Source organism: Mizuhopecten yessoensis, unplaced genomic scaffold (assembly GCF_002113885.1).
Source record: "Mizuhopecten yessoensis strain PY_sf001 unplaced genomic scaffold, ASM211388v2 scaffold9639, whole genome shotgun sequence".
NCBI classification, from domain to species: Eukaryota; Metazoa; Mollusca; class Bivalvia; order Pectinida; family Pectinidae; genus Mizuhopecten; species Mizuhopecten yessoensis.
This window is the reverse complement of record NW_018408148.1, coordinates 373,285-389,497: the sequence shown is the minus strand read 5'-3', so window position 1 is coordinate 389,497 and position 16,213 is coordinate 373,285. Positions and strand designations below refer to the sequence as shown.

Here is a 16,213-nt window from a genome sequence, read left to right as displayed (position 1 = left end):
TATTTAGACTATTACCAGGAGCTAGACATCACAAACAATTATAACGAATTGTAACTGATGTACATGTACATAGGTATGGTTAAGGGGATAAAGAGCTTCAATGAGTTTAGATTTCAAATGTATACACTGTTCTGATTAGTGTTCAACGAAAATGGTTGAATTTATCAGTTACATAACTATGTACTATGTAAAAGAATAACATTCCAAGAACAGGAAACATATGTACCTTTCTTTTTCGGTGCGTCGTCTGTTCACACGGACAATACATCTCGTTTCTGCTTCACCGAGGTCATTGGTTGCCTTGGCGATGAACTCTCCAGAGTCGATGACTGTGACGTCATTGACTTCAAGAGTGTGCATGATCTGTTCGACCTTGACCCGATGTCTGTAGTCATAGGTCAGATTTCTGGTGGCCTTGTACCAGGTCACTGGAAGGTCAAGGACAAACAAAGGTCAAGAAAAATTCTTGTATCATGTATAGTGAAAATTTATATTCTAGTCACTAACATTTTTCAATTGATATAAAAATTACATTTAACCTTAATGATAAACGTTCCTTGTATCAAAATGAGATGAAAGCGATGGAAAATAAAACCCTGTTATAGTAAAATTCCACAAATTTTGAATTCAGGACAAATACCAAAATAGTGTTTAGTAAGATCAGCTGTAGTCTAGGGTCAAGCATGGTCAGCAATGGCCAGGAAAGTGGTCAATTTTACCAGGGAAGAGAGACAGTAATCACCTTTAGGTTTGGGGTATCCTTCCACTTCACATTCCAAACGTAGCTTATCCCCTTCGTCCAGTTCCACGACCTTGGGCAGTGGTTCGGTGAATCTTGGGGCACGTCCTCCTGGTATCTCCATACGTGCACGCTCGTAGCGCTGTTCCAACTTCTTCGCAGCTTCAGTTTCAGGGGAGCCAGGTGGTGACCTTGACTTGGACTTGGCTGAAATTTAAAAAGAATTATGTCAAAAATTATGTACAAATTTCTCATTTAATTAGGCTCGATAATAAAACAAAGCCTTTTGAGATATTCTATTAAAAGGAACCACATTAATTAAAGTTGCAGTCCACTGACTTTATTCACATTGAGTATGTAAAGAATAATGTAATTCTTTTATCGCGACATAAATATAATTACAGATGACGATTTTTCAACACTTTAACAAGATGTGTATTTCTGAGAAAGAAACAGATGAACACTGGATTTTCTCCACCAGATTGAATGAAGATTTTATTCGAGTGACCTCCCCTTACCTAGAACTCTGAGGTAGGCAGAGCACTTGGTACGTCCAGCGGAGCTCTGGGCTACACAGCTGTATAGTCCTGAGTCGCTGACCCGTGCCGATCTGATGATCAGCTCCGCCGCCCCGTCACTGTCCGCACCCATAAAGATACGATGCGAGTCTGAAATGTCTACCATGTCCTTTTGCCTACAAGATATAAAACAGTTAAAATTGTATAACATTACAAAGACAAATTATAGAATATATGTGATGTATGAACCTGTATCACATTCTTTAATATCTAAATTTTCAAAAATCTTATTTGGAATCTTTAGATAAGTGTATAAACTAGGAGATTGAGATTTTTAGATTTAGGTTTAACCCTTTAGTTTCCAAATTAGGAGATACAATTTATGAAATTTACCATGAAGTGTCGGATTAGAAGATACAGTCTTAAGGCTAACCATTACTAGTCTAGATCAGAAGATACAGATTGTAAGATTTTCCCTTTAATTTCGAGATTAGGAGATATAGATTTTGAGATTTCCCCTTAAGTGTTTGAACTAGAGGTACATATTTTGAGATTTACCATTAAGTGTTTGAACTAGAGGTACATATTTTGAGATTTACCAGTAAGTGTTTGAACTATAGGTACATATTTTGAGATTTACCATTAAGTGTCTGGACTAGATTGTTAAGATTATTGAACTTACCATTTGAAGCCTGGCATTGGTTTGCCGATGGCCACACAGGAGAAATTGGCCTCGTCTCCGGCTGTCACCGTCAAGTCATGGATGGGGGTCGTGAAGCTCGGCCGGACATAATCCGGACTCCTTGGAGCTTCCTCCTCTACATCTATAAAATAAAAAAACATCACAAATCTGAACATTTGATGAAAGGTACCACCAAATATTATGGGCTATGTTTATCGGAAATATTATTGCTTAAAGTTAACTTTTTCGAAAAGCTGATATCAATAAAAAACAACAACACACATTACTGAGTATCATTGAGTAAAGAACCTCGACATATACCATGCAACATTATTTTTTAAATAACTGAGTCATAATCAATATTGAAACCTAATATTGATGTACAGTTCTTTTCACAATATCCAAAACATGATACAAGAAAATATTTACACTAAGAATATCGTACTACATCAAAGTATGCATTTAAAGGGAGGTCACTCTTACTTACCCAAGACCTGGAGCCTTGCCTGACACGAGACCTCTCCCTCGCTGTTGACCGCCTTGCATGTGTATCGCCCTGCGTCGCTGTGCTTGACTGAGTAAAACTCCAGAGAGACCAGCCCGTGATTGTTCTAAAACACAACATAGCTTGTCAAATGTATGTAAATAGTATTGTTTTTACAGTTTCAAATTTATTAAGAATACAATTTATTTGATTTTTTTTCAACTTGTCTGTGCAATTTTTGTACGTTTTGGTCTTAATTATTAGATAGTGAGGTTTTAAATCTGATTTTATAAAAACCTGGAAAATTACAGATTTTTTGTCTTCAAATTGTTACATTTAATCTTTGTACATGTAGTTTTAACTATGTCCTTCTGAAAATAAACTGGACAAATTGCTTTTACTTGTTGTTTTAAAAATGGTATGCTATAATCTGAATCTTATTTTGAAGCCATTTTTTTTGTAACTAACTGTACTACAGGTTTTACCTATTCATTTTTAAAGACCAGAAGGTGTAAACTTTTTGGATGAAAAATGGTGAGGTGTACAGTAGCATTAGGAGGTCTTTCCTCACCGTAATCATGTAGTGGTCGTCCCTGGTGACGTCGACGTCGTTGTGATACATTATGACCCGAGGGGCAGGGATTCCGGTGATGGAACACAACATTTTCACGTGTGTGCCAACTGTAGCCGATTTGTCCTTCAGGGTCGCAGTAAAGTTTGGCTCAGTCTCAATCTTAAAGTGAACAGTTCTTTCTACAAGTCGTGCTTCGTCTGGTACGTAATGTTCAAAGAGGAACTCCGACTCTTCGCCCTCTGCTTCTACAATGGAGGAAATAACTCATATTTAACATTGATTTCAAATTATCATTACTACAAATACTGAGTATATGGCAACAATTTTCTTTGTTCCAAAACTCAATATTGTACAGTAGAAACCTCATGAAGACAAAGAGTTTGTATCAGGATATTGATAAAGTCCTAGGGTAGAGCCAACGTTGATGTGAGTAGTGGCAGATAGGTTTGTCCCACTGTCCTTTGCTTGGATACCAGAAGGTAAGCAGGGTGATTGGAGAGTAAGGACATATCTAAAAGGTTACATCTTTTGTGTTTATTAGTGTGTTTACTACCGGTTTCGCCCGAACATTGGGCTTCAGCAGTCCAGTCCCTAGTTTTAGGATCTTGATAAAGTTACGGTACAATATACTGGTCACTTGAAGCAGCCATTTAATTTTACGTAGATCCAGTTTAGATTTACCAATCTGAACCTGCCAATTTGATATCGTGCTTATCTATTTTTTTTCTTTTTCATATGTACAAAAAACAGCACAGAATGGAAATGTATCCAGTATTGGTGAAGTTCATTAGCAAATACCCTGGTACACTGAGAAAAACTTTCATGGGACACACCCAGATAAACTTTCATGGGACAAAACAAACTTACTTCAAGCAGGATTCAATTTATTAGAATTAAAAGCAACAAAATTCTATTGAACTTTTCTTTATAAGGATTGTAGCAGAAATGAACAATTAAATTTCCTTCTGAAAACCAAGTTACTTCTTTTTGTGTGTGAAATACTCAAAACTAGAACATGTCTGTAAGACATAAATGCCCCCGCTCATGGACATAGGCAACACGATATGCCCCCCCTCCCCCCATTTTATGGCAGGGGCATAAAAAATCATTTGTTATAGATGAATGCCGTTTAGGATTTGACTTCTCTAGCCCAAGACTTACTCTGCACTCGGAGCTGTGCTTCAGTTGTAGCGGAACTGACAGTATTCACTGCCCGGCACATGTATTTTCCGGTGTCCTCTGGGAAGGCTTCGTGGATTGTCAGGATACAGGTGCTGCCCTCTTTACTGATGGCATAATGGCGACCTGACCGGATAAGTTTACGATCTTTGTACCTAGAAACATGTAAGAGGAATTGTGAGTTCTAGTTCAATCAAGGGAGATAACTCAGAAAAAAGTTATTTTTGTAAAATGGAATATTTGCAACATTTCAATTAGTTATTTGAATTTGATCTCATAATTATGACATCGTATCTTTCTCTATGAAATTATAATGAACTGACACTTCAAATCATATTTGATGCTGACAACTGACCCTTTTCCCCTTTCATTAAAGGTATATTGTGCTAGCCTTCATCATTGATCTTTATACTCACCATTCTATTTCTGGATTGGGTTGACCTTTGACCTTACACTCCAGGTGAACAGAGCTGCCCTCAACGATGGTAGTGTCTTGTAGTTTCCTGATGAACACGGGTGGTTCACCGCCTTCTGGCATCTCATCTGAAATTCAACGATAAATATTGTTTTAAAAATTCTGCTAAGCATTCAAAAGTGTCATGAGTCATTTGTTTAAAAAGGACTGAAGCTGTGTGCAAAAACATCAGTTTACTCATTCACCCCAGAAATTTCATACTGAACTAGTCCCACCTTTGAATTAGAAGAGTTCAAATGTGTCTTCTGGGATGAATGAGTTAAACAGAAGTTATTCAAAAGTCACCTACCTATGACCTTCAGGTCACATGAGCACCAACTGTGTCCGTATTTGTTGACCGCTTCACAGCGCCACTGTCCAGCGTCCAGTGTCTCCACGCCATGAATGATAAGACGGTACACGCCCTTACTGTGGACGAACTCGAACGCCTCAGATTCGTGAACCTCCTCGTTGTTATGGAACCAGGTGACCTCTGGTTCTGGTCGGCATGTCACTATGGTAACAATAAGTCACAATGATATAAATTTCAATATTTCGTAAATTATCCAAAAAGCAAAATCAAATTCATTTGCTTAGCGTTATGCTTATCAGCTGAACACATTGAAAAATAAATAGGTAATGTATTTATCTTTTTCAAACACAGAAGATAAAGTCAAATATGAAGCATACACATTTTTTTTCGCTTAGCAATGCATTCCAATCTAAAATGAGTTTTTATGAAGTGTATAAGCCCAACCAGTGAAATATTTATGTGTAACATATTTTATCGTTAATTATATAATTTCTCTGTCACCTTCACCTGACAAATAACCAGTAAAACACATGAGTACATAGATGTTTATTTCTTGTTGTTATACTCTGTGTTTTCTAGTTCCCATAGCTACAAAATTCACTGACCTGTGACGGTGAACTCGCAGTTCTCGCCGACATGCTTCACCTGGTCGATGAGTGGAAGGGTGAAGGACGGTGGGATGTTGGAGTCAAGTAAACTCAAGTCATAATCATGTTTGGGGTACCTGGAAAAAACATAACACATATAATATAATACAGTTTAACGACAAAGTGCAGACATGAACAATCTGTTTTCACTTCAGTGCATCCTTAGTGAAATTACTGCATATCATAAAAGTATCAAGGTTTACTGAACCGTCATAGGTTCAGATTCAGATTTCTATCAGATATTAATGGGATCAATCACGCATTTAACATTCATAGATACAAGCAATTATTTAACAAAGATACACTCAAGAGCCTAACTAACACTGATGAACTCATTTAGCATAGATAGACTCAAAAGGTTGACTTGTCTTAACGGTCGTTTATTTTTCTAGGGCCTAATGTCCTCACAACAGCTAGGGTCATATGAAGGCTCGTCTTAAAGGGCTTAAACTCTTACTCAACCTGACTGATTCAAGAACTTATTCAACACTGATAGACTCAAGCACTTATCCAGCTTAATAGACTCAAAAGGTCATTTAACCTAGACAGACTAAACAAATTATCTTATTATAACAGACTCTAGCGGGTACTCATTTTAACTGGCTCAAGTCACACTAAATGACAGGACTAAAAAAACATTATTAACCCTTGCTGACTAAATATGCAAACATGATATACTTAAGCACTTACTTGACCCTGAGTGACTCAAGCTCTTCTTTCCTCTTCTTCCGGTGAAGGATCTCCTCTACCGTCAGTTTGCCGGTCGTCGAGTCCTCACCAAGGTCATTGAATGCCTTACATCTGTATTTTCCAGCATCCTCAGGGTCAAGGTCACTGATGAAGAGGGATGCGTAGTAATCACTGTAGGTCATGTGATACTTCTTTCCATCCTGTAGTTCCTCTCCGTCCTTGAACCTATCAGGGCATGAAAGTTCAAAGGTCATGTCATTTATCACATTTCCGGAATTCTGAAAATTATGTTGTATAAAATGTTCCTGTCCATTTAAAAAGTTGTCTGGAGCCATTCCATCTTCTTCCTCCTCCCAGGACACAACATGGCTACCAGTCGCCATAGTAACAAATCAACACTTAAGTCTTAATCATCAAGATGTTTGGATAGGCAGAGAATAGAACCTGTTGCCATAGCAATACGTATACAATATAATCTTCAGCACTACTCCTTCACGTAGTCAGATTCTAATCTAATTTCCATGGCAATAAATATTTTTTTTATATCCTATTACAACACGGGAGGATTATTTAGTAAACTTTAATGAGGCAGAAACTCTTCAAACACAAGAAACATTAAGTACTTGGAAGTAGTCCATATCATCCCTTTAAATCAAACACAACTAGCAAAATGTCACTTTTACACACGTACTCTAACCACCGGAATGCTGAATAGGTTTCAACCCTGAATATACTAGGCAAACAGCTTGGAATGTATAGCATTTAACATTCTACAAGTATAAAGAACACACTAACACACACAGCATATTGAATCCACGACAATCCTTTCCATTCGGAAAACACAAAATGAATATTTACACCAAGGAATACGAAATTAATCTATTTTACATGGTCCATCCATTCGGAAACAGTAACTAGTAACACTTGTCCTGTATCGAAGCCATACACACAGGCCAGCATACCTGTATCAGGGATCGGTTATAAATGGAACAATTATGGAGAAATTCCTAAGTACCACCTGAACTGCACCATTCAACAACCAATCAGATGGTAAGAAACTTGAGTCGTATTCCATCAGAACCCACTTCAGCGTTACAAGTACACTTCATCCACAAATTGCTAAAATCACTTTCAAAGCATGAAATTAGTCCATTTATTTTGTAAGAGAAAGTTTTTTTCTACACAACTATTCTGATTCAGAAACGTAGAAGTATCTTTTGCCTGACAAGCGATCCTGGTTCAAACAGAATACATTATTTTCCATTAATTCTCAACTTTTAAGGCACATGGCAACCTTTTCTTGGTGCAAACTGGGATAAAAACAGAGTAGAATACTTCTGCAAACAAAACCAAGCCTCTTTGCCAAATACCTGGCTTAATTTCCAAATAACCGTGTTATCTTTGATACATCTTATGCCAAGTGTAATGGCCCCCAATCTCGATAATCTTTGAAAGTTCCAAAAATATATTCTGTTTGTCATATCTCAAGTCGATCATGTTACATAATCATTTCCAAAACCAATGCTAGTCTCGATGATACCATCGTAAACGATAGACCACAAATTTTCTTTTCTCCTCCCTTCATAAAAGAACGACTTTTTAAAATTGCGGATGTAAGAAAAATAACTGGGCAGATCTATGTATGAGGAAATTGCAGGGAAATAAAAACTACAAAAGAAATTAAGGCAAGAAAGTGATCTTAACAACTAACATGTGTCTAAAATGGGGTACATAAGGGGAAATTTGACTATGAAGGTAGTGAATTAATTGCCTTTAGTCGCCTTATAAGAGGTACCTGAGGGATCACACTATCAGAAATCCATCCATATAGTTTTATTGCTGAGTTAAATTAGATCTAAGACTTTTTTTTAGGGTATTTTATTGATTCTAGTTCCCCCAACTGTGGCCCCATTGAGAATCTGCAACCAATCCAGCTTCAATTGTTTATACACACATGGTGGTGCCAATCATAAACAAAACCAGGTATATATTTCAGACATGTGGGGTACCTTAGGGGTGTTTATTATCCAGAAATCTACACAAGGTGTAGTCTGAAGCAGTGTAGTGTATAACAGGTACTTAAAATACCAGACAGACAGGGATTGGTTTGGGGGGGGGGGGGGGGGGGGGGGGGGGAGAGATTGGATGAAGATCAGGAAATGATTAAACCTATTACATCATCCCCTATACCGTCCCAAAACTATAGGTACTAGATTGCAGAATGCAAAACAATGAATTTCTTTACTTGAAATTCATACCATCAAAATAATGCATAGTCCTTAATACATTTCAATACAATTTTATGAATATTTATTGTGAAGTAATATTTTGTTGAAATTTCTAATTATGTATAACATGTACATAGACAGAATTATATCAGGCATGTGGTTTTGGACCTCTTATTTCATTTTTCAAACATAATAATCGAAAGCAAATATGTCAATTTTCCAACCCAGACAGGTGTAGCTAAAACAAACATAGAATATCTTTTCTGCATGAAATCTCAAATTTAAAACTGATTAAGTAAAGCCAACACATGTAAAACTAATTTACAGACACAAAATGACCTTAACCCTTCTGTAGAAGATTCATACATATTTGCTGTTTGAACCCTTTGGAGAATAATTGACTGGCCCCAATCAGAAAACAGAAGATTTTATTACAGAAAACTAGGGAAGGAAGGTTGAATGTTGAGAGGGACAGTTTTTGAACATACTGACTACTGCCTTGTTAGTGGTTACAGACAATGAACAGACCCCAATATATCCAATTTGTACGATAGGTCTGTTTTAGATTTGAGAAAGGAAGAATTCTTAGCCAACAAATATATAACTGCATTGTATCAAAATAATGTATTTATATCCTGAGACAATCGGTCCATTTGACCTGCCAATTAAGATTTGGACAAATCTCAGCATTTGTTCCGTTTGAAAAGTTCCATATTGACAATCAAAGCACTGCAATGACATTAAAAACTACAAAATTAAAACTTTTGTATATTTAGTTCCGCGGCAACTACCAACAATACAATTTGTGATGTGACACTACATACAAAAGGTCACATATTCAAGGTCACTCAAGGACTCGCACATCTGACCTATAACTTTGTTGGACTTCCAAGAGTAATGTCCCCTAGGTGATTACAAACTCAATGTTGATGGAGGCAACATAATACATACTATACATAGCATCAAAGAAAATGTCTGAGCCTGTAGTTCTGATACCTGATTACAATATATCTTCTTCCATGTATGACAAACAATAGTTTGAATACAAATTAATACTATTTCATATTAAGGATATTTTTTTCTTCACAAGTACTCAAGTTAGTAGCTCAAAAATTAACATCAGTAACAATGTGAAAGTAAATATTTCAGTTTTTGTATGAGGACATGTTGAATGGTTGCCTCAGAAGAATGACTGATATCATTTGTTTGACCCAGCAAAATTAACGTATACAGTATATCATATGGAATGGGGAACTCACCACTTGATCCTTGGAGCAGGTTTGGCACTGATCTTACAGGTCATCTCTATCCTGGACCCTTCAAAGCCAGACACATCTGTGAGAGGCTCGCAGAACACAGGTGCATGGGGAGGTAACTCTGTCAAAAAAAAATTACAAGGTCATTGTCTAGAAGATATTTAAAGGCATAACAAGAGATTTCTAACATAAAATTTGTACAATGTCTGACATTTTTATGAAAACAACAAAAATATGGAAAAAGTGTTGTTTAAATATTAAAAATTTATAAAAAAAATAAACATGCATTACAATGGCCTAACACCGCAGAATATATTAAACAGATCTTCCTAGGAAAGTATCATAAGTAAACGTACCCATGATGATGTTTTTGGCGATGACACCTTGTTCACCTTCCCGTCTGAAGATGGCGCTGTCGCGGGATATCCGGCCAATCGGAAGGATGTCTAGTTCATCCTCACGGTGGCGTTTCCTCTGTAGGTAGTCCTTGTGATGTTGAGTGGATAGCTTGGTGCCTGTCAGTTTCTTCTCTGTGGCTCCCTGTAAATACAAAACCCATGTGTAGGGAAAACCAGGTACCAAACAGCTCTACAGGGGACATAACTCTGTTGTACAATGGATTTAATTCAATTGAACAAGGGACATAACTCATCAATCATTATTCAGAAGACGTTATTGTACAGGGGACATAACTCAGCTGTAAAATGGACTTCACTCAATTGTACAAGGGACATACGTTATCAACAATTATTCAGAAGATGTTTTTTTACTGGGGATATCAATCTATCAGGGGACAGAACTTAATTTGACAAGATAAATAACTTATTTATTGTTGTGCAAGACATAACTCACCATGGTGCTCAGGAATATTACTTTATTGCAGAGGGGACATAACTCATTTGAATATAGGACAAATAATCAAATAATTGTTCAAGGGACTACTTTATCAAGAGCCTAGAAAATACAAAAACTAATAAAAGCTGGACAGGGGACATAACTCAGCTTGTAATTCAATTTAAAAACTTGACATATGTTATCAACATTTTGACTTAATTTGTCAACATTCAAAGTAAATATGTTGCTTTAAGGATCCCAGTACCACTGCCTAGAAACTGTAACTATGTTTTGGAAATAAATTTTCCCGACATGACTATAGCTTTGATAAGTTATTTCTGAAAAGAAAATAATACCTTGCAGATCTTTTATAAGAAATAATCAAGATGAAATAAACAAAATGTATTCAATAACAGTATTCTGTGTATCAAAAACATATCTTGGAACTTGACCCGATTTGAACCCTGAACTTCAGACTGCTGAAGTCTAATCGATTGAGCTACCTGGTTGACAGAAGTGTCCTGGACCAATTGTTCTACAGTTATATCTAAACAGGAGTTAAGGGGAGGTAACTGCATGTAGGAAAAATCACTGAGCAGTGGGACAGGGATCCTTAAGGAAGTTAAGGGGCGATTACTGTGTATAGGAAAATCTACAGAGTAGTGGGACAGGGATCCTTAAGGAAGTTATGGGGAGATTACTGTGTATAAAAAAATCTACAGAGTAGTGGGACAGGGATCCTTAAGAAAGTAAAGGGGATATTACTGTGTATAGGAAAATCTACAGAGTAGTGGGACAGGGATCCTTAAGAAAGTAAAGGGGATATTACTGTGTATAGGAAAATCTACAGAGTAGTGGGACAGGGATCCTTAAGGAAGTTAAGGGGAGATTACTGTGTATAAGAAAATCTAGAGTAGTGGGACAGGGATCCTCAAGGAAGTTAAGGGGTGATTACTGTGTATAAGAAAATCTACAGAACAGTTGGGCAGGGATCCTTAAGACCTTTTCAAGAAACCAAAGCCAGGACAATACAACACCCAGCAAGGTCACAAAAGTTGAAATTGAAATCAAAAGCAAAATGTGAGTATGTTTCTCAATGATCACGTTTACAATGAATCTAATGATTTTTGATGAGGTGCATATTGAATAGAGATGAGACAAAGGTCAAAGTCATTTAGAAGAAGGTCAAGGTTGTAACCTCTATGGACTTATTAAATGTCTGGATGGTTATTTGGACAAGACAAACTGTCGAAAATTAAAAAAAAAAGTAAATGATCTGTCAAAGTCAGTTGATTATTGAATATTCTAAAACATTACCTCTAGTGAGCAGCTTTGTATTTGAAAACATCTTGCATCCAATGCAAACTTAATTAATTAAAAACTTATCTTGATCTGGTTCAGATTTAGAATCTTAATTTTTCACATTTACTGTGAAATTCAACAGTAACATTGTTTTTTTGATAATAGTATGAAGTAAATTATGTCAAATGCCAATATCTAAAGCCAAGGTCAACTGTTTACATTAAAATCAAAGGTCAAAGGTCAAGGTCATTCTTCAATGTTCCATCTTTTTCCAAGGAAGTACAGGGATTACACACACAAACACAGCCCATACTTACAGCTCTGACTAATGGCTTAGGTGGCGACGAATCCTCCGCTCTTGGCTAAAAAGCAAAAGCCGCGGGAAACCAAAGCATTAAAACGATTGCCATGACAACAGAACAGAATATAGAGTGGCTCAAATCAAAAGCAAAACAGATATACACCAGATATCGACATTCAACTACAGGAAGTTGTCACCTAGGAAACTACCACAAAAACATGGACAAAAAATCAAGACAGGTGCATTGAGTTTGAATTATTATTCTACATGAAAAGATGTTTGATATTTATTGCATTGAGATATTTAAATTTGTTTTCTGTTCATTGATTTAGATGTTATCCTGGTGCAGTGTCAGTAGATATGACGGTTTTCATTTTTTTAGCTTACACATTAAAAAAGAATTCTGGAATCAAAATACGATTGTGTTAAAGACAACAGAAAATAATGATTTATCAATTATAATTAATGATTAATTACGAATAAAATCATTGTCATGAGAGTATTTCAGTAGATACAGTATATGTAAACAAATAAATACAGATAAAATATATACATCTGATATACAAATACATTAAGAGCTTGTTGGGAGGACAAACTAATACCTATCGGATGCAAATACATTTGTACAAATGGGGCAGGTTGATTTTGGAACAGAAATACAAAAATTAGGAAGTCCACTACTCATGTTTCCCAAAGTTTTGGAAACCAATGACAAACGGTTTTCTTTTTCTCATTACATTAAACTTGGGTAAATTCAGGTAAATGTTTTGGAAGGAAAGATAAAGGGATGTTTTTTCTGGAAAGGAATACGCGGATAAAACGATGAAACAGGCAAAAATTACGGTATGCAATGTCATGCATGAATGATGATGATGAATGACATTTTTTGTTTATGGTATAATTAATTTGCATGCCGATGAAAGATCTGCCCGTATTGCCTTGCTATTCATAAATGATATACAATGTTCATATATATGTTAAGTAATAGATTTGTATCATTCTACGTTCCTGTCGACTTACGTTTAGCCAGGGGTGGGCTAGGGCTTCATCTATTGTCATTCTTTTGCTGGAAAAAAAGAAAAAAGAGAAATTGAAAAACAAACGAAATTTGGAAAAATAGCGAATCACATTCATCCTTGACATCTTCAGAGGAATATCAATGAATATCTTTTGTTTTCTTTTATCTGAATCAATAAATTAAAGGAAAGCATAAGAAATATTAACTATCAGTGTATACAGTAAAACCTTGTTATAATACCCCTGTTTGGTATGCCACCTTGCTTACCGCCAACATATATTTAAGGTCCTTTTTCTGTTTTTCTTCAGAATTCCTTTACACCTTTCCCGCAATTTATTGCTAAACCTCTTTATAATGCCATCATTTTTATAGACAAATAGTGGCAATATAACAAAGCTATGGGATGGAATAACAAGATTTCTTTTCGTTCAATAACACTGTTTTACAACTAATTTATTTTTAATCCGAAACCATCTTAAGTAGTGTATAACAGTTATTGGCCCGTACCTTCTGTCTCTGGCTAGAAGTTTGTTGATGAAGTCGCGAGCATCGTCAGAGATGTTATCCCAGACATCATCACTGAAGTCATAATCTGAGTGGTTGATATTAGTAAATGTTTCCTGGTCAGTGTCTCCAGCAAAGGGGGAATACCCACTCAGTCTGTTAGTGTAATAGAAAAAATATATTTGTTACTTGATTTATCAGTAGAAATCATGAAAATAAATAAATCATTTTTATCTAAAACATACTTTATCAGTTGCAATCTTGAAAATAAATCCATTTCATCTTAATTATATTTTATCAGTACAAATCATGAAAATAAATTAATCAATTTTATCTTAATTACACTTTATTATTAGAAATCATGAAAGTAAATATTTCAATTTTATTTCAATTACACTATCTAAAACACAAAGCATAAATAGTATTTGCATTGATCACTTGTCATATCCAGCCAATAAGATGCCTTGTAACAAAATAACTTTCAAGTAATGACCCAATCAGCTACCTTGTTACATCAGTACTTGCATTGACCACTTGTCATATTAAGCCAATAAGAAACTTCCTTACAAGAGTATTTTCAAATGATCGGCCAATCAGACGCCTTGTTTCATGAGTACTTACAGGACGTAGGAGACGACTCCGATTGACCACATGTCACTACAGAAGGACACTGGTTCAAAGCTGATGATTTCAGGGGCACAGAACTCTGCTGTGCCAAACAAGACCTTGACAGATTTGCCCTCTTCCAATTTCTGAGCAAGTCCGAAGTCAATGAGTTTGATGTCACGAGTATCCTTGGTAACACACATCACATTCTCGGGCTGAAACCAACAAACAACATCTCATCCATGTTCTAATTTTTTTCATCTACATTTTTTCTATATGCTGTAAATGTACATTTTTAGCATTAGTCTAATTTTAGCACATTTCACGCTTTCCCTATTGCGCTTAATTATGACTGCACCAATTAAAGTTTCTGTATGTTGTTATCTACAGAATATTTTGTGGATATGCCAAATTAATTTGTTAAAATTTGGTTGCACTAAAATAAGTAAGTTTACAGTCCATATCATAGACACTGCTATAGGTTTTTTCATATCGTGTAAACTTTATAAAATGGAAATGGTTATGATGTATTTGCCGAGAAACTCTATTAAAATCTGATATATCTCATCTTCACTGGTATCAATTCTACAGAGAATTATTCATGAACATAGCTGTTGATAGGACGTTAAACAATACTAAACCAAACCAAACCAACGTGATCTCATGCTGTCAAACATTTAAACAAATTATTTCCTATCTGTGGTAAGTGGTTATGTACGGTATCTAGAATAACAGCAGATATATACATCTCCATTTCGTACTCTCCGAAACTTTATTTTAGTATTTGGTATTTACTGACCTTGAGGTCAAGATGGATGATGTTCTGTTGGTGCATGTGTCTCACGCCCTGGCAGATCTGTCTCATATACACGATACAGTCCTCTTCAGTAAACTCGTAGTCCTGGGTGACAAGGCGGTCAAACAATTCACCGCCCGACAACCTGGCCAAACAAAAGTAAGTCACAGCTATAAATTGGCAAACAGAGGTAGGTCACAGCTATAACTCAACAAATATAAGTAGGTCACAGCTATAAATTGGCAAACATAAGTAGGTCACAGCTATAAATTGGCAAACAGAAGTAGGTCACGGCTATAAATTGGCAAACAGAAGTAGGTCACAGCTATAAATTGGCAAACAGAAGTAGGTCACAGCTATAACTTGACATACAATTGTTTTTCCCAAGTAACCTTTCAATTTACAAAGCAATTTTTTCTCCCTCTGGAATTTAGATTTAGAAAAAGATCTTCACTATACAGAGCATTTTACTTTGACTGGATACAGTGAGCAAGCTGACAGGGTGACAGGGTGACAGGAGGGTGACAGGGTGACAGGGTGACAGGGTGACAGCAGACTTACAGCTCTAGGATCATGACCATTTCGCCAGTCTGGTCGAAGGCCTCGTGAAGCTGCATCAGCTTGGGATGGTGCAACTGGTTCATGATCTCAATCTCGTGTCGCACCAGCTCCTTCTCCTGGGGGCGGCACCGGATAAACTTGGCTGCCCAGTTCTTATCGGTGGCCCTCTCTATGGCTCGGTGAACCACGCCAAATGCACCTCTGTAAGCAGGGCACATTGTACTTAAAATTGTAAAATTTGTCTCAAAGTCAATGCTTTAGTGTCTTGTTCATGTTTAAATTACATTTTGTTGCATATTTACAAATTCTAAAAGTTAATTTGAAATTTACACTTCAACACTTTGTATTATAATCTTGGACTGCTCGAAAAGACAAGAACTTCTATTCTTCGAAAATCTGTTTAGTGTTTTATAAAGACTATTGTTAAGAACGAAAAAAATCTTTATAGACCTCAACTTTGAGTTTATGATATTAAATGCACAGTGGTTCAGCTCTGGGAACCTTTCTGTCAATTTTTTTGTTTTCTT

The 16,213-nt window shown here is 36.2% G+C and overlaps 1 protein-coding gene across 1 annotated transcript in view; it reads right to left on the bottom strand.

The window, feature by feature from the left end:
* The window catches only part of LOC110458512 (titin-like), a 483,136-nt gene that overhangs the window by 139,302 nt on the left and 327,621 nt on the right, over positions 1–16,213 (bottom strand). The window contains exons 228-246 of the mRNA XM_021510245.1: positions 15,687–15,887; positions 15,129–15,270; positions 14,345–14,544; positions 13,727–13,879; positions 13,222–13,267; positions 12,218–12,262; positions 10,121–10,304; positions 9,768–9,885; positions 6,281–6,505; positions 5,549–5,667; positions 4,941–5,144; positions 4,593–4,719; positions 4,159–4,331; positions 2,995–3,242; positions 2,427–2,550; positions 1,940–2,081; positions 1,258–1,433; positions 743–946; positions 227–428 (exon numbers count right to left, since the gene is read on the bottom strand). Coding sequence (XP_021365920.1) covers positions 227–428; positions 743–946; positions 1,258–1,433; positions 1,940–2,081; positions 2,427–2,550; positions 2,995–3,242; positions 4,159–4,331; positions 4,593–4,719; positions 4,941–5,144; positions 5,549–5,667; positions 6,281–6,505; positions 9,768–9,885; positions 10,121–10,304; positions 12,218–12,262; positions 13,222–13,267; positions 13,727–13,879; positions 14,345–14,544; positions 15,129–15,270; positions 15,687–15,887 — 3,033 coding nt within the window. The remainder of the gene's footprint in view (positions 1–226; positions 429–742; positions 947–1,257; positions 1,434–1,939; positions 2,082–2,426; positions 2,551–2,994; positions 3,243–4,158; positions 4,332–4,592; positions 4,720–4,940; positions 5,145–5,548; positions 5,668–6,280; positions 6,506–9,767; positions 9,886–10,120; positions 10,305–12,217; positions 12,263–13,221; positions 13,268–13,726; positions 13,880–14,344; positions 14,545–15,128; positions 15,271–15,686; positions 15,888–16,213) is intronic.